We start from the raw sequence: 23,969 nt of genomic DNA on the forward strand, positions 1-23,969 counted from the left end.
CGGCTATTAAATAGGGATGTCACCCTGACATTGATCTAGAATGAAGAGAAGTGCATCATCATTATTATTCAGCATTTTTTGTTTCTTTCTTGGTCAGTATAATCATTTATATAACTCAACTCCATACTTTTCAATGGAGCCGAGTTGCGATGAGGGTCGGCAGAGTGTACCTCCGACTACATTGAGTCAGTATCAGTCGATACTTGCAGTAATGCCCATTCTTTAATGTGTACCTTGTAACTGTTTGGCCTGTGTAACTGCGTTATTTTCTTTGGGTGCTGCAACCATTAGTAAAAAAAAAAGAAAGCATTTTACGCAACCTCCACCAAGGGAGCCATTGAGAAGGAACAGCTTAGTTTTGGCAGGGGATGCATAGAATGCCATTTTTTTTTAATATAAAAAAACTATGGATTGCAACACCCACTGACAACTCTATAACAATCAGGACAAGCACAAGTACACAGTTAGCGTTAAATAATGTATCTTTATAAAATTATCCATAAGACTGGCAGTGCATGCTCGAAGTGGCAAACTTCAAACTCCATTGGATTTCGCGGCGCAATTTGACAGGCATCACATAAAATGCTATTTTTTTGCAAAAACTATAGATTGCAGCACCCAGGGACAATAACGCAGATAACCATCCGCAAACCCAAGCATCGACTGAAGTGGTGTAAAGCTTGCCTCCAATGGACTCTTGAGCAGTGGAAACGTGTTCTCTGGAGTGATGACTCACTCTTCACCATCTGGCAGTCCTACTGACGAATCTGGGTTTGGCGGATGCCAGGAGAACGCTACCTGCCCCAATGCATAGTGCTAACTGTAAAGTTTGGTGGAGGAGGAATAATGGTCTGGGGCTGTTTTTCATGGTTCAAACACCATTGGGATGAAATGGAACGCTGAGTGCGAGTCCGGCCTAATTGCCCAACATCAGTGTCGAACCTCACTAATGCTCTTGTGGCTGAATGGAAGCAAGTCCCCACAACAATGTTCCAACATCTAGACTCTAGAGGAAAGCCTTCCCAGAAGGGCGGAGACTGAAGTAGCAGCAAATGGGTGTACAAACTCCATATTAATTCCCATCATTTTGGAATGAGATGTTCGACGAGCAGGTGTCCACATACTTTTGGTCATGTAGTGTATATGGAGTTGAGTTTAGGCTACTTATCTAAATCTACTGTAGCCCAGTGCCTATTTTGCATACCGCTGCCAGATTCACCAAGGGAATGCGAAATGTCAAGTCATCATGAATGGCCAGTACTTACACTTAATTACTTGGTTTATAGCCTACAGCTTGTAGTTACATTATAAAATAAGAAATAATATTGAACAAATATGAAACAAACCCTTAATAGTAAAATATGTTAACTATTATTTTAATATTGCAAATTTAATCCATAATCCACATCATCAATGTTATCATCAATAATTTGTGATATCGTGGCCATCTGGTGGTATGACGAAAATCTGTGTTTAGGCGCCATCTTGTGGCAACATGATGCAGATCACAGAGTTTCTAAACCCAGAGGAGCAATATTGCGAGACTTCCGGGAACGCTTGTGAAGCAGACCAGGTCGGAGTTTGGCGTTAGAGAAGTCAATTAGAGAAGTGGAAAAAATCTTCCTTGGTGGTAAACGTTTTCGAAATCTAAAAGGCACAACCGAGATTCGAGACAATGTCTTAAGTAGCTGAGCATGTTATGACTAACCTCCTGAAAGTGACAAACTGACAAGTTCTAATTTTCTTCAAAAACAACGATATATCGAAGGCATGCCTTTGATTTGACGGCCTGCACATGCGCAGAACGTTAGAACCGATTACGTGTTTCTGCACATGAATTTAGCGTGATCTGGGATTTCAATTAGAGAAGCAGTTTCTGCCCATTGTCGTACTGTACCGTCTTTGTGTCGTCCCTGATCAGGGCCCGGTTTCCCGAAAGTATCGTAAGGCCAAGTTCATCGATGGTTCTAACGAACCGGATCCAGGTGCCTTTCTCTCAAAGCTAATTGGAGTATTGCTAAACTAGGCTCAGATCCCCCTCTATTCATTTTGATCGAAAAGGCAAAAACGTATCCTATATCAGCACTTTTAAATCAGACGCTGTGTGAATACGAGCCCAGAACTGGGATTTCGACAAACATATGCCACTGTTAAAATAAACATATTTTAATATACAATGTGTTTTGTACAGTGTTTGTTTGCTGAAAAATGTACAAAGCATTTCTTTAAATATTCTATTATATTTCTTTAACTACTAAGAAGCGGGGAAAAAGTCCCTTTCAAAAGAGGCAACCTTTCTTTACAAATGTAGGCATTCAACAGGCATGCCTAAATACAATGCATGCTTCTCATTAGCAGGAAAACAATATCAGAGTCCAATTTTAATACAAAGTCGTTGTAGTCAGTCAAAGCAAACAAGAAAAAAAGGACAAAATTAATAAATAAAAAACTTCAGCTCTTAAATTCTTCTGTACAAGACTCTATTGGAATATAATATCAATGTACAAAACATCACTTACAAAACCTTTGTAGTTTAATTAAACCGCTGTTACAAATACATTTCTTTAAGTAGCCTGTACTAAATAGCACTCTATTCCCAATTTAGTTTTGGCAGGCTCCGGCCCACTGACATTCCTTCTCCATCGAGAGAGCAGCGGAATTCAATTCAGTGCGAGTCATCGGGAAATATTTAGTGCACTACTCTTGATAAGGGCCCATAGGGCTCTGGTCAAACGTAGTGCACGATATTGGGAATAGGGTGCCATTTGGGACTCCGCCCTTTTCTTCTCTTCTTCCCATTTAGTGACATTATCAATGTGACTTAATGCACAACAATGGTCACTTGACCCGTGGTTTGGCCAGATGTGCGTACGAGTGTTAAAACCCAAAAGCAATCGCAGGGGGGAGATTGGAGATATATTTGTGTGTAATGGTTTAAAATGAATTGACACTTCTTTGTCCTTATGGGCGGTCCTTGTGAGTTCCCTACTCTAAACACTTTTCAGTACATTCCCGTCCCACATATTCTTTATGATTGGTTTGCGACGCTATTGAGCCGATAGTATCTAGACTCAGTCTTGGGGCTCTCTAGGCCTACTTCGACCACTGTAGGCTAAGTCTCCAACCCTCAGCCCGAGCACCAACGTGCTTTCTTGCCACCAGAGAGTGGTCTGTATACTGATGGTGGTAATCATGCCAGCAGGCATAGTAATGGCACTTATATTAGGAAAACCCTAAAATTCCCCATTTGTCTACAGACTTTGCCAAAAGTACTACAGATGTAAGATCTTTCATTTGAGCCAGTTTGCTACAGTAGGAAAATAATCCTGCAGCAACAGAAAATGTGAATTATGTGGATTATAATTAATAAGGGACATTTTTTGTGTAGGGTTGATCCATTTTTCATTAGGCAAAATCAAATCTAACATTTTTAAGTGGAAAATTCAAACTTTAGAAGCCTTTTTAAACCTTGAATGCACTACAAGTTTGCATTTACTGCTGTTCAGGAAAATTCTCAGCAAAAGGTACTTTGTCTTACACTTTCTTGTTGTTTGAAGGTATGCAATGTTGTATATTTCTTCCCCTCCCAAAAATATTTGGTTTATCTGCACAGGCTGGTCTTGAAATAGAAAAAAAGTGACTACTAATTTAGTAGACAGAGGTTAGTTGGTAGCCTTTCAAATACATTGTACAGCCCTTTCTCCTCTTGGTGTAGACCAGGGAAACATTGGTCCAAGAGGGAGCTATAGTGCTACTGTGGTGGTATGGGATGGAGCACATAGAAGTAGATTTGAACAGATTAAACAATCTAGAACTCCTATTTCTATGACTTTGCCCATCTGCATTGTTATCGCGGGAACAGTGAGTGAATCAACGTGCTAGATCATAAACTATATACAATTTATCATTAAACAACTTGTCACATATGACTGAAGTTGTGTGAAACCAACATGGCTAGGGAGGGCCTCTGAGATCTTGTGTTTTTCAGAAGACCTGTGTTTCTGTCTTCTATTCAAGGCGGGGGCGCCTTTCCATGGAAGACTGAGGACTGAAGAGGACTGAGCCAGGGATGGTGGAGAGTGTACGACTCAAGTCCCCTTGCCGAAGGCACCGTGTCTGGAGTTATGGTACGATCCAGAGTCCCCTCCTGTCCCTGAACACCCCAAACTAACACCCTCACAACCGCCAGTGACCTCCGTCCTCTCATGCTTCAGACACTGGGCCAGGTCCTTTTGGCAGGGCTCCATGGTAACGGCCACGCCCACGCCACTGCGGCCCGACATCATGCGGGTCACCTCCGACCACGCGTCCGTCTCGGGTTCATAACACTCCACGCTGTCCAGGAACGTGTTCCCGTCATAACCTCCTGTAGAACGGAGAGGAGAAGCACTCTTTAGTACATAGGATGGGATTTATAACACTTTTATAACATATGAGAATTGTATCTCAAATGTAAATAATAATACATGTATTTTATATAGGTCTTTTCATTACACGTTGAATCGCAAAGTTGCTTTAAAAAAACAACAACAATTTAACAAATAAAAAATGTAGGAGGATCTGGTAGTTATTGGGCGATGGTCTTTCATCATGGGCAGTTCAGAAAGGTAGTAGTATGGCCGGAGGAAGCATTGATGGAACAGCCAGGCAGGGAGGTAGAGATATCTGACAGACAGGCCATGGAACTCTTCATCAAGTACCTCGTTGTCTGTCGATGCTCACAGCTCCTCCTCTCTAGATCAGGCTGGATCATCCACTACTGAAATGTAGCACCCACCTGGGTCATGCTTCGGGGACTGTAAAAGCGCAAATAAGACCACCGCACCTCAGCAGTAGTCCTGAATAGCGCCCTACGAGGCGAGCGTCTGCATCACCTCACACCGCAGTCCACTTCCCTCTAGGAACCGGAGCAGGAGGCCAAAAAGCCGATGCTGTTTACCAGGTGTTGCTGCTGCATCATTCAAATGGAGCTAGCTGCCAAATATAATGACTTGCCATAATCAGTCCTGTCCTCCCGTGAGTCACCACCAGATACGTCTCTCAACAAATGATCAAAAATAAATAAAAATTCAACAAAATAAATCAACAAATAAAAACACTTAAAAACAATAAGATATGCTCTCTCTATGTCACTTCGACACTGGACAACTAAACGTGACCTAAACACTGTAGTACTAAATCCTGCACATCATATGGGGGTTGATTCTGTCATAATGTATTAGCTAAAACAACATGGGTATTTGGGGCTCCAGGGCTTTGTTTACGGTGTTCAAAGAAAGAATTCTTGCCCCCGAAGCAAATGACTCATAATTACGCTAAAGCATTGTTGCAGTGGAACCTTTTACAATACCCACCCAGTACATAGATCTTCCCATGGTGCGCGGTGACCCCCAGGGCAGAGCGCCGGTGCCTCATGGAGGCGGCAAAGCTCCAGGTGTCAGTCTCAACATCGTAGCGCTCCACTGTGTTCAGCTGGTTGGTGCCGTCGTAGCCCCCCAACACGTAGATACGGTTCCCCAGCGCACACACACCTGATGGGTCAAAGTGCATTATTAGAAGGACCTTCTTGACACAGGTGGGACTTTAGGCCTACACACAGGTTTCACTCTGAATCTCCACTCTTCACCCAGAAAAGTGCATTTAAAATCAATTTGAAAACATTGGATTTGTGCAAACATGGCTGTAGAGTCTCCACCATATTCCTGTCCATGCCTTTTAAATAAATTAAGGGGCGTGTAAGTACACACGTCGTGAGAAGGGTAGAGAATCAAACCGTAAATTCTGTCCAAAGTCAGTGTGCTCCCTTTGCTCCTCACCTGCCCCAGAGCGCACAGTGTTCATGGCAGCCATGCTCTTCCACTCATCCCTCTCTGGGTTATAACACTCTGAGGAGGAGAGGCGGTGTGTTCCGTCGAACCCGCCCACCGCGTACAGCAGCCGGTTGATGACCGCCACGCCCACCCCGATACGCCGCGTCAACATGGGGGCCACCAGGTGCCACTGGTCCCTGTCTGGGTCATACCTGAGGAGGAGGGGACAGACAGACACTGTCAGTCAAACACACTGACAAAACCTGCGGAGCAGGATAGAGATACACGCCCACAAAATCAACCAACTGGACTATATTTAGTGTGAGGTTGGAAAATCGTGACAAAGTCATTTCTTCCTGGTTTATTTTTAGGCACAAACAACAAATACTTTCCTTGAGATAAAAAAATATGTCCTGTATATAAACGCAGCAAAAAATGAAACGTCCTCTCTCTGTCAACTGCGTTTGTTTTCAGCAAACTTAACATGTGTAAATATTTGCATGAACATAACAAGATTCAACAACTGAGACATAAACTGAACAAGTTCCACAGACATGTGACTAACAGAAATGGAATAATGTGTCCCTGAACAAAGGGGGGGTCAAAATCAAAAGTTACAGTCAGTATCTGGTATGGCCACCAGCTGCATTAAGTACTGCAGTGCATCTCCTCCTCATGGACTGCACCAGATTTGCCAGTTCTTGCTGTGAGATGTTACCCCACTATTCCACCAAGGCACCTGCAAGTTCGTGGACATTTCTGGGGGGAAATGGCCCTAGCCCTCACCCTCCGATCCAACAGGTCCCAGACATGCTCAATGGGATTGAGATCCGGGCTCTTCGTTGGCCATGGTCAACAATGACATTCCTGTCTTGCAGGAAATCACGCACAGAACGAGCAGTATGGCTGGTGGCATTGTCATGCTGGAGGGTCATGTCAGGATGAGCCTGCAGGAAGGGTACCACATGAGGGAGGAGGATGTCTTCCCTGTAACGCACAGCGTTGAGACTGCCTGCAATGACAACAAGCGCAGTCCGATGATGCTGTGACACACCGCCCCAAACCATGATGGACCCTCCACCTCCAAATCGATCACGCTCCAGAGTACAGGCCTTGGTGTAACGCTCATTCCTTCGACGATAACCGCGAATCCGACCATCACGCCTGGTGAGACAAAAAACGTGACTTGTCAGTAAAGAGCACTTTTTGCCAGTCCTGTCTGGTCCAGCGACAGTGGGTTTGTGCCCATAGGCAACGTTGTTGCCGGTGGTGTCTGGTGAGGACCTGCCTTACAACAGGCCTACAAGCCCTCAGTCCAGCCTCTCTCAGCCTATTGCAGACAGTCTGAGCACTGATGGAGGGATTGTGCGTTCCTGGTGTAACTTGTGCGTTCCTGGTGTAACTCGGGCAGTTGCTGTTGCCATCCTGTACCTGTCCTGCATGTGTGATGTTCGGATGTACCGATCCTGTGCAGGTGTTGTTACACATGGTCTGCCACTGCGAGGATGATCAGCTGTCCGTCCTGTCTCCCTGTAGCGCTGTCTTAGGCGTTTCACAGTATGGACATTGCAATTTATTGCCCTGGCCACATCTGCAGTCCTCGTGCCTCTTTGCAGCATGCCTAAGGCACATTCACGCAGATGAGCAGGAACCCTGGGCATCTTTCTTTTGGTGTTTTTCAGAGTCAGTAGAAAGGCCTCTTTAGTGTCCTACATTTTCATAACTGTGACCTTAATTGCCTACCGTCTGTAAGCTGTTAGTCCTAACGACCGTTCCACATGTGCATGTTCATTAATTGTTTATGGTTCATTGAACAAGCATGGGAAACAGTGTTTAAACCCTTTACAATGAAGATCTGTGAAGTTATTTGGATTTTTACAAATATCTTTGAAAGACAGGGTCCTGAAAAAGGGACGTTTCTTTTTTTGCTGAGTTTACTTCCTTGTATAACATCACTTTTCTCCGGACAGAAAATACCAAGTCCTATGGCGCAAAGGGCACTGTTCCAATCCTACATACCTAACCAATCATAACCCCAACCTAAGGACATAAAAACGCAACTCCCGCTCCCTTCATCAAACCTCCCAATCAGATCTCAGTTCTACGAACCTCTCCACGCTGTTATGATGAATACATCCATGCGACCCTCCGACAGCGTAGATCATCCCGTCAATCACCCCCACTCCTATCCTGTTCCTGGGTACACTCATGGGAGCACAAGGCAACCAGCAGTTGTTCATGGGATTATAACAATCCAACGTGTTTGAGTCCATATTCCCGTCAGGAGCGTTGTTCCTTCCTCCGACAGCGTAGAACAGCCCAGAGATGACCACGGCAGCCAGGCCACTCCGGGGGACCTGAAGGTCAGCTAGCCTCAGCCAGGCCCCAGTACAGGGGTTGTAGGCTTCCAGATAAGACAGGGACTGACGGAAGTATCCCCCTGCCGTGTAGATGAGCTGGGGCACTTTGGGCGTGCGGCACGAGATCACCTAGGAGGACCACATAAATGTATCAATCAATTGATCCATCAGGAGATTACCTTGGAGAAAAATACGTTGGAAATATTTTTGATATTTTTTTATCCCCTTTTTTTCCTCCCAATATTAATACCGATTTTGTCTCATCGCTGCAACTCCCCAACGGGCTCTGGAGAGGCGAAGGTCGATGACCCACCAAACCACGCTCCTTAACACCAGCCCGCTTACAACACCCACCCGGAAATCAGCTTCACCAATGTGTCGGAGGAAACACTGTTCAACTTACGACCGAAGTCAGCCTGCAGGCGCCCGGCCCGCCACAAGGAGAGAGCAATGAGCCAAGTAAAGCCCCCCCCCGGCCAAACCCTCCCCTAACCTGGACGACACTGGGCCAATTGTGCGGCGTCCTATGGGACTCCCGGTCACGGCCAGTTGTGACACAGCCTGGGATTGAACCCGGGTCTGTAGTGACGCCTCAAGCACTGCATCGCAGTGCCTTAGACCGCTGCGCCACTCGGGAGGCCGGCTTTGTAGTTTTTAAAAAACTTTATTTAATCAAGGTTCTTGGCATCAGTATTGGACGTTAAGTGCTAGATACAGCAGCAAGGTCATTGATGCACATCAGAAACAATGGAGGGTGGAACTTTTGAACTTTAACTGTAAACATTTTATTTTACACAAAATACCAACCAACCATCTCACCTTGGTGGGCTTGTGGAGGGTGAGGTCCTGGAAGATCTGAGCCAGGTAGTCTTTACACTGGTCGTCCCACTCCAGAGACTGCAGCTGGGCTTGGAGGAAGTGTGGGGTGAGGGAGTGGCACCGCACGGCCTGGAGCAGGGCTTGGACGTAGGGCCGCCGGTTCTCCCGGTCGTACCGGACCCACGCCACACAAGCCTGAAAGACCACCGACTCACAGCGCACGTTGAGTTCGTCGCGGCTGATGAGAGTGACCAGCTGGCATTGGGAGAGGTTGAAGAACTCCTCCTGGGTCGCCACCTACAGGTGAGGAGGAGGAAAAGAGACTGTTCTAAGAAAAGCATCACTTGGTTGCCAGTCTAAAATGAAGTCATGGAGAATAACCAGGAATTATTGGATATGGTGCCTGGGCAATTGTTAGGCTTCTAGAATTAAAAAGGGGAGTAACGAAGCATTTTGAAAACCTTTTTATTCAATGGAGTACACTGAATCACACAGTACACCTTTGGTATTCATCTTATTATGACTCATGATCATTATTTTGGTTGTGGGAGTGTGTGTGTGTGTGTGTGTGTGTGTGTGTGTGTGTGTGTGTGTGTGTGAGAGAGAGAGTGTGAGAGAGAGAGAGAGAGATAGTGATCTTTGTAGAATATATATGAGACATCTCTCCCTGTTAACCAGCCAGCCAACCAACCAGCTCTTCCATGGTAACAGTTTCAGTCTGACTCCCTGTGAAGTCATGCAGACTGACTGCCTGTACAGTGAACATACAGGTAAACCCCCATGAGCCCGCCCACACAACGCTCTGATTCCACACGACTCACCCAACACACACTCACCTAACCCACTACCACACAATAGTACGATTATTCATGTTGAGTGTTCACCAAGGGCCAAAGCAGAACAGAAACGAAGATGGTGTACAGTAACAGCGGAGACTATTTGCTCAGTGATGACACACTGTGGTGCAGGTGGTGGTGCTCCACCCTAGCAAAGCCTTGACGTTTCCCTTAACTAAACACAGCGAGTCACTTGAGGAAACGGTCTCTGGCTTTTCAAAGACACCAATTACAGGAAGGGACTACAGATCTGAGAAAAGCCATTCATCTGTATAGCAGCTGAAGGGCCTGACGGTGACGGTGAAACTAACGAGAAGGTTGACTGAATGACTCATCCATATCAAATGAAGATAAGGAGAGCACAGTATCTGCTTGAATTATTTCAACTGATCGGAGTCAGGCGACGTGGTTATTTCCTGTGAAAACCCATAGGACATATCGAAAGGTCAAGGAGCAAAGTGTCATGGTGAAACACTTCGTACCATCAACAGTGAGCATGCTCTGGATACTGGACTTGTCCAACTCGCCGGGAGAAAAGAGACTATCATTCTCTCCGAAGTGTGTACTTGTTCACTCCCCTCATGAGTTTAAAAGGATTCTACCTCTATGGTTTGGAGAATCGCAAAACCCAAAGAACGAGGTTAGGGAAAGCTGATCCTGAATCAGTTATGAGGGGGGAAAGCTAACTGGATGTGTGTGTTTTAAAAGGATACTTCGGGATGTTGGCGATGAAGCTTGTTATCTACATCCCCAGAGTCAGATGAACTCGTGGATACCATTGTATGTCTCTGTGTCCAGTATGAAGGATATTAGAGGTCATAACATGCTTGTTAGCATTGGCTTGCGAAACTACCTCCAACTTCCTTCATACTAGATGCAGAGACATAGAAATAGTATCCATGAGGTCATCCGACCCTGGGGAAGTAGATATTTGCTCAAACCCAGAAGACAGTATCTACACCACATACCTGGCTGAAGTTCATGTAGATATATTCCCGAGCTTTCTGATGGAGCTCCGTGCAGCTGATCTGCTCGGCGAAGCTGGCTATGCCGATGGCGTTGCTAGGGTCCAGCTGCGTAACCAGGAAGTCGCAGCAGGCCTTGACCACGCTGTCGATCTGGTACATGACGGCGCCGTTCATGACGTGGATCACACACTTCTCCCCCACAGAGATGCTGGCCGTGTAGGCAAACTCTATCAACCTGCCCATCACCTGAGAGAGAGAAGGAGGGGTGTGGAGAGAGAGGAGGGATTTGCAGAGAGAGAAAGGAAGAGAAAAGATTGGAGATGGAGAGAAGAGATGGGACAGATGGAAAAGAGAGTGGAGGGCAGGTGAGAGAGGATGAGACGAGAGTAGTTAGAACAGTTAGAAGAGACAGGAAGACAGAAAGGGGTTGATTCATTTACATCATTATTGTTGCATGAGGGTCCAGACTGACACAATCTGCCTCAGTACTGAGGAACTACACAATCAAATAAAACCCATCGAATCAAATTGTATTTGTCACAGGCGCTGAATACAACAGGTGTAGACTTGACTGTGAAATGCTTAGTTTACGAGCCCTTTCCCAACAATGCAGAGTTAAAAAGTAAGACAATCGCAAACAAAAACAGTAACACAATACATACTATCAAAGCCGTGGCAGTGTGGCACAGTTCTGAGTTAGCCTATGACAGAGCAGTCAGAGAGCCGCTGGTTTATCAGTTCCCTCATTAGTCAACATGTCTAATCCGGCACTCTCTGTAAGCTTGGTGTGTCTGCGTGCCTAAAGGCAGCGGCATGATTACGATCTCTCGGGGCTAACTCAGTACGCACCAGGTGGAATAAAGAAGCCAGCGATAAAAGCAGGTGTGTGCGTGCGAGCGCGTATTTTTACCACTGAAATACAACTGTCTTTCTTATGGAGTCAATCTTTGGTCCCTCGTAGGAAAACGTGGAGTGACTGCCTTCCTATCCTGAATGCAACGTGGATAATTACAACTGGGATTTCTAAAAGTCTAGCTCTACTGACACGTCTGGATGAAAGGCGGTCTTCCCACCCTCCTACTTACGCAGGTCTCCCTCATCTATCCAGTGTTCACTACTATTACTCACCGATTCTCACATGAAAATACAGTTGGTTTCAATAGAATTGGTTAACACTATACGTTAGGCCAACAGTTAGAAAGGTTTATTACATGCCTGTGGCAAGTCTTATAAAATGTGTTGTAACACTCACCCGGGGGTGTATCCCCTCGATGGGCACCACCTCCATCCCACACTCCTTCAGGCCGTTGGTGAACATGGCTCTGAAGACCGGAGAGGACGATGCCAGCACCACCTGTAGACGTGAACTGTCAGCTTGATATCTCAAACATAGAAAAGTAGGGCTCCTACCGTGTACTAACAATTCAATGAAGCAATATATCTGTTAATCAACTTTTCCAATGTGTTATGAGATTCCCCGAGATCACCATGCACTCCTCATTCACAAGACGGTTTTAAAGGTCCCCTGAAATCACTAGCATAACCATTTTATTTATATATATTTTGTTTGTTTTTTAAGGTCAAGTGCTGTCAAAAACATAATTTTCCTGTGTTTTATATACATTTCCACACTGAAGTTGGAATAAAATTGTGAAAATGATGATAATGCCCTTTTAGTGTAAGAGCTGTTTGATGGAGTTTTGGCCTGCCTGGTGACATCACGTTAACAGACCAATAAGAAAGAGAGTTACAAACCTTTCTGCAAATAACAGCTAATTTTCAGTTTTCCCCTCCCCATTCAGATTACTCCCAGACAGTCCTATCAAAATTCTTGCTTGAGAAATTGCTCTTTGCTAGGAAGCTATTATTGTTTATTTTTTACAATTTTAATTGAAAACAATCACAGTAAGGTCCTTAATTGTTACCCAGAAACGATTTGAGATAAAAACAGCTGCATTGGAGCTTTAAAGATCGGAGTGCCAAACATAATTTTTTCCCCTGCATTTTTGGTGGGTGTTTCACAGAGAGAAACGTGTTAGAAACAAATCTGGGGATAGACAAAGCATGAGGACTAGAAGAGAAGGGCACAGACCCCCCTGTCGCCAAGGGGGCACGAGTAGTCCGAAGTCAGGAGCATTACCGCTACACCAGACTCCATCCATAGCATAACCGTTATTGACACAATGCTACACACCTTGTGTGCCACGAAGTCCACGGCCTCCAGGTCGTTGTAGCACACGCGAAGCGTCACGTCGCACAGCTGGCCGTCCAGCCGCAGCTCGTTCATGATGGCGAAGGCGGCCGCCGTGTGGCTCTCCAGAGTGTAGCTGAAGACGCGGTGGCCGTTGCGCGTCGACGGCGTCACCACCGCCTTGCACTCCGTCGGGCACTCATTAGACATCCTGACTGACCAAGGATCCTTCCTGGTGCTTCTGTTGAAGCTGTGACAACAACTAAGAACAGTGTTGGGAGTGACTACTGCCAGACATCCTTGCTCACTGAGGGGCAAGGAGACAAGGGAAATGTTGAAAACTGGAGGAGCTAGGGAGGGATTGTAGAAGGCTAGGACCCTTTTCCTAGGGTCTTTGTTGTTTTTCTGGTTGAATGTATGTCTGTGACTATAGAGTTCAGAGAGTACCAAATCGGCTTTCTTAGAAAAGGTTCAAAAGACGGTTTCTTAGCCCTTACTCCTCAATTCCAGCCATTGTGTCTATAAGAGTTTTTCGTACAGTCTTACTTATTCCACAAGCCCAGCCATAGTGCACATTCAGGTGCTATTGTAAAACTAAAAAAAATACTTCTACATGAACTGCCAGTCATGGTTATGTATGTTATAACCAGGCCAATCGCAATCCACCACGATTTATGGCATCATTCAAACCAGTGTTCTAGATTCTCTCCCACCTGCCCTTGAGTAAACTTCTCTTCTCTTGTCTTTTAATTAAAGGAACAGCAAGATGTATGGTCTTTACGGCAGGAAGTATGCAGCAAGTCTGAAAAGACGCAGTCGGGAAATTACTGTTATTCACGTCCGCTTGTTGATATGTTTTTCTCCTAAAGGGGAACTTTCTGAACAAAGGAGAGAGTCAGCAACAGTCAGAAAAACAGACAGATGTGTCTAGTACTCTGACATCTTCTCTCAAGTCCAACTACTCCGTTCAGAAGTTGTCTTTTTTTTAAGTGAAGTTATTTCAAGCATCCACAGGAAATCAATTTCCAACCGAAAAATGTTTTGCCTGTGAAGATAAGCGATCGCAGGTCAAAACTTGCTTATTCATTTTTCGCTCTGAGGCCCAAAAAACAGACACTGATATACTACTGCATCTTAAATGGTGGTCATAATTATAATCAGGACTTAGCTCATGGAGCTAGCTCCACTTCTGCCCGGAGTTGGGTAGAAGAGGGACAAGGATAGGGTAGTAGAGGGGTGTAAACTCCTAAACTCTGTAGAGAGAAAAAAAGAGCAGGTGCCAAAAATGTCGTCAGCGTAAGCTAGCAGCCCTGAGGATTCAGGAATGAGGGGGGGCTCAGTTTAGTTGATCAGTTGCTCCACTCTAGAAGCTTTCCCAGAAGTCGCCCCGCTCTGGAATCTCAAATTGCACTGTTGTATTTACTGGGAAGGTCTGGGCGCCGTTGGCAACTAGAAGAGAAGAGAGAAAAGACAGGACAGTTGGGTGTTAGGGTGGATAGGGTTTATCTAATAGTGATGGGGGAAAGAAATCAATACATTTACATATCGGGATATACTTTATCATACTGACAATATTTAAATATTATTTTTGCGCTAGTTGGCTGTACCTGCACCAAAATGTCCGTATTTTCCCTTCATAGCTTGCTCACCATCTTCCTTTAATTTGTTTTTAGCACTTATTTCCATGTCTGATCAAAACAGATAGCAGTCTGGAGCTAGAACTTTCATTTTCGAGAGTGATTTAGCATGTTATATGACAAGCGAATGACTCAGCTAAATAACATCTCGAAGCCATCCAACCTCAATCACTCCAGTCAGAACAAAGGACTGTCCTAGAACAGAAAGAGATATACAACGTAGATAGATATACCTTTAAGGTAATCAAAGAGTTTACAGTCACACCCATAAATCCTCTTGGGAGGGGTCACAGTTTCTCTTAGTCACTGTGACTAGAGCCAACGTGCTTTTAGACAACATCACAGCTCTAGGAGAACTTGGGTGTCTCCACAGATTCCACACAAGGGAATGCAGAGTCCCCCCCTCCCATCAGGCCTGGGTTCAAATACCATTAGAAATCATTTCAAATACTGCATCTGTGCTTGATTGAGCGTACCTGCTGCAATGGAACCAATAGAGACGTCTCAAAAGTGCAAACCCCACCCATCTGGCTCTTCAGGCAGACTAGCGCAAATGCTCAACGTATTTGAAAGATTTGTAAAAGAGTCTGAACCCAGGTCTGGCGGGGAGTGGGTAAGATAGCCCAACCACTAGTCGAGAGTCTGATCCCAGGTCTGGCGGGGAGTGGGTAAGATAGCCCAACCACTAGTCGAGAGTCTGATCCCAGGTCTGGCGGGGAGTGGGTAAGATAGCCCAACCACTAGTCGAGAGTCTGATCCCAGGTCTGGCGGGGAGTGGGTAAGATAGCCCAACCACTAGTCGAGAGTCTGATCCCAGGTCTGGCGGGGAGTGGGTAAGATAGCCCAACCACTAGTCGAGAGTCTGATCCCAGGTCTGGCGGGGAGTGGGTAAGATAGCCCAACCACTAGTCGAGAGTCTGATCCCAGGTCTGGCGGGGAGTGGGTAAGATAGCCCAACCACTAGTCGAGAGTCTGATCCCAGGTCTGGCGGGGAGTGGGTAAGATAGCCCAACCACTAGTCGAGAGTCTGATCCCAGGTCTGGCGGGGAGTGGGTAAGATAGCCCAACCACTAGTCGAGAGTCTGATCCCAGGTCTGGCGGGGAGTGGGTAAGATAGCCCAACCACTAGTCGAGAGTCTGATCCCAGGTCTGGCGGGGAGTGGGTAAGATAGCCCAACCACTAGTCGAGAGTCTGATCCCAGGTCTGGCGGGGAGTGGGTAAGATAGCCCAACCACTAGTCGAGAGTCTGATCCCAGGTCTGGCGGGGAGTGGGTAAGATAGCCCAACCACTAGTCGAGAGTCTGATCCCAGTGATGTACTGAGGAAGACAGAGTGAGTGACTTAAATTAGGACAGAATTGAATTAGTCATCGTGACTGAGTGTTTTTTTCTCCCTGGACTGTCCTGTGACCAATCTGGCTACAGCAGTGGAGAGTAGGAAAATAGCCTCTCTCACACACACACTCGAATAAGTAAGCTACAGGCTATACAGGTGTTAAGCCTGTTCATTCACAACTAGGCCAATACAAAAGTCACTATAAAGAGTCATAGTTACTCAGCAACAATTGTTATCGTGTTATTGCAGCTGCTCTGGCCTGAGTGGGTAACATAACTGCAATGTTACGTTTTGTACATAATGATTACCTGTACAAGTAGATAAGAGAACTGACTGGCTGAACTGAAGGGCTGGAGGACAAGTTATATGGCCTACCTGTTCTACATGCCTCCCAAATGGCACCCTATTCCCTATATAATGCACTACTTTTGACCAGGGCTTATAGGACTCTAGTAGTAGTGCACTATGTAAACTCTTAGAAAAGAAGGTGCCATCTAGAACCTAAAAGGGTTCTTCGACTGTCCGCATAAGAGAACACTTTGAAGAACCCTTGTTGGTTCCATGTATAACCATGTTGGGTTCCATGTATTGCTCTCTGTGGAAAGAGAGCTACATGAAACCCAAAACGGTTATACTTGGAACCAAAAGTGTTCTACCTGGAACCAAAAACAGGTTATCTTATGGGGACAGCCGAATAACCCTTTTGGAACTCTTTTTTTTCTAAAAGTGTAGGGAATAGGGTGCCATTTGGGCACAGCCTTAGTTGTATGGTCTGCCTACCTACAGTTCTATCTAGGTAATTATATTACCCTCCTTCTCTCTATATTACATGAAATCCTGTACAACTCTCTGAAGTGAAACCAAGATTAGACTAATATTATGTGGTTGGACCATTCTCTGTAAAGAAGACAATGCTTACATTGGACACTGATATATTATTACAGTGTGTAGGCCTAACTAAAGTCAAGTTGGGCCATTCCTACAATGCAGTGCCTTTTGGACCTCGTAACTTTGGAAAAAAGTTCAGAAAAAGGACTTTTGACTTTCAGATAAACATATTGGTCAAGCTCAGGCACTTAATTATTATCATTTTTTAACCGGTTAGGCGCATAATCCTAACAGGGTGGAACCTAACCGGGTGGAAATGTTGAGCCTAAATTAGCCATCGCACTGTGAGTGAGCAAGATTGAGCTTAAATGACTTCTACTTCTCTATCAAATATATTTTAAGCTTTTGAAATGTGGTAAATTCTCTCTATAATTTAGCCTAACAGGGTGGACATTTATGAGTTGGACATACAGACTAACATGAAACATGGACAAATAGATCCAACTGGGTGTTTATATTTATTTAGCTTTGCACTGTTGTTTTCTCACCAAATAAATTAAGGGGTTGTTTTCTTAAATGGAGAATTACAACAAACTATATCAGGGATACACAGACAATCTTTAATAAAATAATCATGAAAAAAACATTGTTGAGAGAAAATTTAACTAAGACTATAAAATAATTTAAAAAAAATATTAATTATTTTATGGCTTATATTTATTGTGGAAGTTGACGAATAACACCCAGAGACATGACAAAACACCTACATCCACTAAGAAAACAGTTCCAAATGCATTACAATTCAGTTTTAATATGCATATTTTTGTGTTTAAGGTAAAAGGACACCTGACCTTATGTTTAAATCCTTTTTGGATTCCACATTTTACACTAAAGAAGAAGTGATATTTCCTGGGGTAAGAAAAGGCACTGCATTGTAGGAATGTATAGTTACCCATTATAGCTTAACGAGGAGATGTAGGAGTTGTAGCTTAACTCGGAAATATAGCTTAACGAGGAGATGTGAGAGTTGTAGCTTAACGAGGAGATGTAGGAGTTGGAGCTTAACGAGGAGATGTAGGAGTTGTAGCTTAACGAGGAGATGTAGGAGTTGTAGCTTAACGAGGAGATGTAGGAGTTGTAGCTTAACGAGGAGATGTAGGAGTTGTAGCTTAACGAGGAGATGTAGGAGTTGTAGCTTAACGAGGAGATGTAGGAGTTGTAGCTTAACGAGGAGATGTAGGAGTTGTAGCTTAACGAGGAGATGTAGGAGTTATACCTAGATGCAGGCTACACAGCAGCAGTAGTAGGCCTAGTGGTAAGTAGACCTATATTGTGTCTTTGTTGTGTGAAATCTCATGGAAGGCCTATCCCTCACAGTTCCTTGGGAAGGAAATGTCACAGTTTAATAGTAGCCTGTTGCTCACTGACTCTTGACAACTCACATAGTGTACTCATCATGGAAGAACTCACCCCCTCAACTAGCGGAGTTTACTCAACGATGATATATACACTGAGTGCACAACACATTAAGAACACCTTAATATTGATTTGCCCGTTTGCCCTCAGAACAGCCATAATTTGTCGAAGCAAGGTGTCAAAAGTGTTCCACAGGATGCTGGCCCATGTTGACAAAACTGTGAGAAGCATTGGAGTCAAGTTGGCTGGATGTCCTTTGGGTGGTGGACCATTCTTAATACACACGGGAAACTGTTGAGCGTGAAAAACCCAACAGCATTGCAGTTCTTGACACAAACCTACTACCATACCCCGTTCAAAGGCACTTAAATCTTTTGGTCTTGCCCATTCACCCTCTGAATGTCACACATACACAATCCATGTCTCAATTGTCTCAAAGCTTAAAAATGCTTCTGGTCTTTAACCTTCATCTACACTGACTGAAGTGGATTTAACAAGCAACATCAATATGGGATCATAGTTTTCACCTGGTCCATCTGTCGTGGAAAGAGCAGGTGCTCTTAATGTTTTGTACACTCAGTGTACATCTCGATGGAGTTGAGACGAGTGTAGGTGGACTGTAGGCTACCTCCAACTACATCGAGCCACCATCAGTCGATACTTGTAAAAATGTCAATTCTTTAATTCTTTCCTTGAACCTATGTTTGTTCTGTGTAGCTGCAAGCTTTTCTTTGTTTACTAAAATCTGTATTTTTTGATAAAAGTAGCATTTTACATGAACCCTGTCAAGGGAGCTATTTGTTAACTGAGAAGGAGCAGCCCATCATGGCAGGACAGACTTTCAGTTTTGGAAGCGGGCGTAGAGAATGCAATTTTATCAAAATATGCATTCTAAATTCAACTGACAACTCTATTACAATCAGGACAAGCACAGGTACACAGTTAGCGTTAAAGAATGGATATTTATAAAAGTATCGTGTGGTGGTGCATGCTTGAAGTCGTAACTTCCTACTCCATTGAAAAACTGGATTACAATTTGACAGACGTCACATAAAATTAAAGTTTTTAAATAAAAAACAACAGATTTCAGCACCCAAAGAAAAGCCTGTAGTTACAAAGGACAAACATATGCCGCGTTCACGTGCTAGTCGGAACTAGGAAACTCCACAATTTCTGACTTGCTAACTGGTTGTAGTTCTACACGTGCCGCGCTCAAGCAGTTAACAAGTCGAAAATGTCAGTTTCTTTGATCCGACTAGCACAAGAATGCAGCAATAGGTACAAGTTTACCCTGTAAGCCAGGGGTGTCAAAGTCAAATGGACGGAGGGCCAAATAAAAAATTTAGCTACAAGCCGAGGGCCGGACTGTTCGAATGTTCATTGAAAAAATTTTAAATGACGCATATAGTCTAGTGAACCTAATTGAACCTACTGAAAACCTAACAAATATATTCCAATATGATCAGATAAATAAAGCAATATTTTCTTATGGCTCTGTCAGTAATCTTTAATTTTCAACAGACACAAAAGACAAATTTCCTTTATATAAAAATCCCCATAACATGAACATTAAATGAAAGAAACCGGTATTCAAGGCACCATCAGTAGCCTATATTTTCTATTTTAGCAAAAGTGGGCTAAATTTACTTCAAAGAAAAAAACAATAATAGCAATTTTCTATCATCCACTCAACTGAAATATTTTTAAAATATAATTGGATTGAAATACAATAAAATAAAGTGCAAAAATCTATTAATCAAAAACAACACTTTGTTTAAGGAGAAGTAACATGCAGTGAAAACAAATATTAAACTTTAACTTTTAAACTTGAACTGAGTAAAAACTCTAAATATGTGATTGCACAGTAATGTTCACTTGTTTGAGGTTGAGGGTGATACTTGGTGGTGTCCCATCTTTTCCACAAGTTCATCAATGTTCGGGGTAAGGCTCTGAGCTGAGGAAATCCTCAGAATTGAGTGGAGGTGTTCAGCAGTAAGTCGACTTCTGTGTGATGTTTTGTTCAGGTTCATCAAAGAAAACAGTTGTTCACACAGGTATGTGCTGCCAAACATAGACAACGTTTGAGCAGCCTGGATGCGCAGCTGGGGCATTGTGTCGGGGAGGAAACGGGCGAACTCCGCAGCACCCACTGCCGCATATTTTGCCCTCAGTGCATCATTGCATTGGAGGTCAATCAACTCCATTTGGAGGTTTGGTGGTGAGCTTTCCACGTCAACAGCAAATGGGTTACCGAGCAGTTCCAACCTGCTTTTTTGTGCTTCAAAGTCAGCAAATCGGCGTCGAAAGTCAGCGGCAAGCATACCTATTTTATCAGCCAACTGTGCGCTCGGGAACGCACTGGTAGAGAGCTTCTCTTTCATGGTCTGGCAGCTGGGAAAGTGGCTCAAATTTTCTTTCCGCATCTGCGTCTCCCACAGAGTCAGTTTGGTTTTAAATGCCTTCACTGTACTGTACATATCAGAGATGACATGATCCCGACCCTGCAGCTGCAAGTTCATTGCATTCAGATGACTCGTAATGTCACACAGAAAAGCCATTTCACACAGAAACATTTCGTCTCGGAGTTGTGTTGTGTCTTTCCCTTTGCTGTCCAAGAACAGACAAATCTCCTCACGAAGCTCGAAACATCTTTGAAGCACCTTTCCCTGGCTTAGCCATCGCACCTCTGTGTGATAAGGCAAATCACCATGCTCCGTTTCTAACTCCGTCAGAAATGCCTTGAACTGGCGGTGATTCAAACCTTTGGCTCTGATAAAGTTAACTGTGCGCGTGATGATGCTCATTACATGCTCCATTTTCAAGGCTTTACCGCACAACGCTTCCTGGTGTATGATACAATGATAAGCTGTCAGCTCACCTGTCGCGTTTTCCTCTTGCATCTTTTCCCGTATCTTCGCCACCAGTCCGCTCCTGTGTCCACACATCGCAGGTGCTCCGTCGGTTGTCAAACCCACGAGTTTTTCCCAAGGCAGCTCCATCTCATTTACACAGCAGCCTACTGCTCGGTGCGTCACCGTTGCATTGTGGGAAATGTAGTATTGGTGCGTGTAAAAGATCTGCGGGCTGCCGGCTTGCTGCGGTCTGCGGGCCGGTTCTAATAATAAATCAAGATCATCCCAGGGGCCGTAAAAAACCTTCTCGCGGGCCGGATGTGGCCCGCGGGCCTTGACTCTGACATATATGCTGTAAGCAGTCTATGGACAAGTTATGACAGCAATTCATGCTTCGGTTTAGTTTCCCTGGCACTGGTTCCACATGCTAACGTTTCAGTATTTGTGGCACAAATCCCATTCACATCTTGGGAAAATATCTCAAATTGATTGTGAAGCTCAACAAAGTCACTTATAAATGATTTGAACATTATGCGCAGAAAAAGCTAATATCGGTCCCATGACTTGTGGTGGTACCATAGAAATAGAATGAATAGAACGGGCGTCCCCATTCAAGTCATAATGGGTGGACTGGCAGCAGTGGCTGTCGGTGCTATTTAATATGAGGGAGGACGATTTCTTTTTAATGAGCATAGCCTTATTTCTATTACAGCATATTGGATGACTGCCATTCCCATTCCATTCACCCAGCTCAATGTAACATTGATAGGTTTCGGTTACTACACGATACTCAAATTTCCCCTATACCCATCATGAGGTTGCTACAACCTAGCCTATGAATGAAAGTTTACAACGTAGGTGCACAAGTTGAGAGAAAATTTGGAGTAATCAAGGTTACAGACATTGACACATTGAATACCGAATATAGGGTGTAATCATTAGTCCAGCAGTTGCAAATGAGAGTTTCTATTGGAGAAATTCATGTGTTAAACCCATTTAGTTTGTTTCTGTTTAAGAAACGTTTATCAACAGAATCGGCGGAATGAATACTCCCCTGACCACATGCAAACACAGTTCACTTTCATAGCAGCCACATACAGTAAGTCTATGGAAGGGGGTGAGAACCATGAGTCTCCTAGGTTTTGTATTGAAGTCAATGTACCTAGAGGAGGACGGAAACTAGCTGTCCTCCGGTTACACCATGGCGCTACTCTACAGAGTGCTGTTGAGGATACTGCAGACCTTCATTGCAAAACAATGTGTTTTAATCCATTTACGTGAATATATTTAGTATAGTGTTATCTAAAATGGTTACCTTTAATGTTTCGCTATTATTATGAAATTCACTCCTCTGAGGAGCCTCCACTAACTGTCACATTTTGAGTGTACCCATGCTTAGGTTTAAGATAGGAAGGTTAAGACAGACAATGGAGTCGCAATAATGCAGAGGGTCTACCGCTCTGAATCAACCATGGGACCAGCTCAAGCATAGTAGCTACGCTGCTTAGGCAGAACGCATGCGGTCTGAAACAGATCATAAGGTTGGTGAAAAATTGTAATTGAAGCTAATGCAAGACTAAAAACATCTATCCAGCTAGTTAACATAATCTTCAACCTACACGTTAAGACAAAGGGGTTCTAATATCCCATAACTCTTTGCAATTCATGGGACCAGCTTTGTAAATTAGAAACTGCCCTCGTAGTCAATTTGTCTATAGGCTACACTCTTCTGGGCAGACCACGCTGGAACCCTGTATGGAAGATATCCCTGTTACAGGGATTTACACTAGAGCTATCCCTCAACAGGCCTACAATCCCCGGCCTAAAGTGGACACTTTCTCTGCGCCAAATACGATAACGTTACTTAGCAGAGAACGACAATATGTTTCAATTTGATGTGCGACATGAGAGATACGCACTTGCAACAAAGTAGACTACAAAATTGCTGGATTGTCTGGGAAAATCTGTATTGTTGCTTAATCGGAGTTACACTAGTAACTCGAGCCCATAACTTTCTCGCGCTTCTTAAATAATTAATTGAGAAAGACATTGCACATTTTGACACTAGACGAAAGACAAACTGATCGTCTACCGGTAGCCTAACCGTTCCTAAACTATCTGAAACAATGCCCACCTGTATTAAAAACGAAGGCTTATTTCAAACAAGATTGATAGAGACTGGCAGTGCGCCTTCGCCAGTGACTCATCTTATCGTGGACTGTAACTAGCGCTGACTGTGATGAGGGAGCAAATTACGGAACTGCGTGTACCAAAACATGACCCAGAAGTCAAGAGTCCTTATGTAAACGGACATAAAGAAAGTGCTTACCGCGCAACTATATAGCACAATATGATTTTGCTACAGATTTCAGACAAAGGGATGGCGATTTCCCAACAAATAGGCTACAGTGATACATTTAGCTTGCTTGGTGAGTCACACATGTAACAGTTATAGCTAAACACATTGAAGTGTTGGCATGCACTAACGTTAATACTTCACTACTCGTTCACAACAGATATGACCATTAGGCAACCAATCGATGTACTATTAGGCTATAACAACAAAACACCACGGCTATTAAAAGCAAACGCTGTGAAAAACAGTGTCAGACAATCAAAATTAGCTTCGCTGTCAGTAACTGCCTGGCATTATTGGTGTCGACTCGATTCGTGGAAAAAAGGTTGCCGATTGGAATCGGAAACATCATTCATGAACATTAACATTCTCGCGACAAAATCACTAATATTATATATCTTCAAAATCAATCGTGATCGGCTTTCTTAATAGTAAAATAGACTCACATAGCTGAATAGTTCCATCGCTGTCTGTGCGCCACATAGGAACGGGGGAAAGCTGTAACTCACCATGACTAAGCATTGTACAAAACTGATTCTCGCTGCCAAAATAAGAGTGGG

General features: G+C 44.1%; 1 protein-coding gene across 1 annotated transcript; it reads right to left on the bottom strand.

Moving 5' to 3' along the window:
- Window positions 1-2,145: 2,145 nt before the first annotated feature.
- LOC129842652 (kelch-like ECH-associated protein 1B) lies at window positions 2,146-23,969 on the bottom strand. The gene is made up of 9 exons (XM_055911276.1): window positions 23,856-23,969; window positions 12,988-14,433; window positions 12,046-12,147; window positions 10,794-11,039; window positions 8,990-9,286; window positions 7,920-8,299; window positions 5,817-6,022; window positions 5,355-5,531; window positions 2,146-4,366 (listed from the first exon to the last, which is right to left on the bottom strand). The coding sequence occupies exons 2-9, from the start codon at window positions 13,192-13,194 to the stop codon at window positions 4,089-4,091; spliced, it is 1,893 nt and encodes a 630-aa protein (XP_055767251.1). The 5' UTR covers window positions 13,195-14,433; window positions 23,856-23,969; the 3' UTR covers window positions 2,146-4,088.

This window comes from Salvelinus fontinalis, unplaced genomic scaffold, assembly GCF_029448725.1.
Source record: "Salvelinus fontinalis isolate EN_2023a unplaced genomic scaffold, ASM2944872v1 scaffold_0059, whole genome shotgun sequence".
In the NCBI taxonomy this organism is placed as follows: domain Eukaryota; kingdom Metazoa; phylum Chordata; class Actinopteri; order Salmoniformes; family Salmonidae; genus Salvelinus; species Salvelinus fontinalis.

Coding starts and splice junctions, on each gene's coding strand:
- LOC129842652 (XM_055911276.1), bottom strand. CDS start 13,194: ATGTCTAATGAGTGCCCGACGGAGTGCAAGGCGGTGGTGACGCCGTCG. Junction 11,040..12,045: donor TCGAGGGGATACACCCCCGG/GTGAGTGTTACA, acceptor TCTCTCTCTCAG/GTGATGGGCAGGTTGATAGA. Junction 9,287..10,793: donor TCTACATGAACTTCAGCCAG/GTATGTGGTGTA, acceptor CCTCACCTGTAG/GTGGCGACCCAGGAGGAGTT.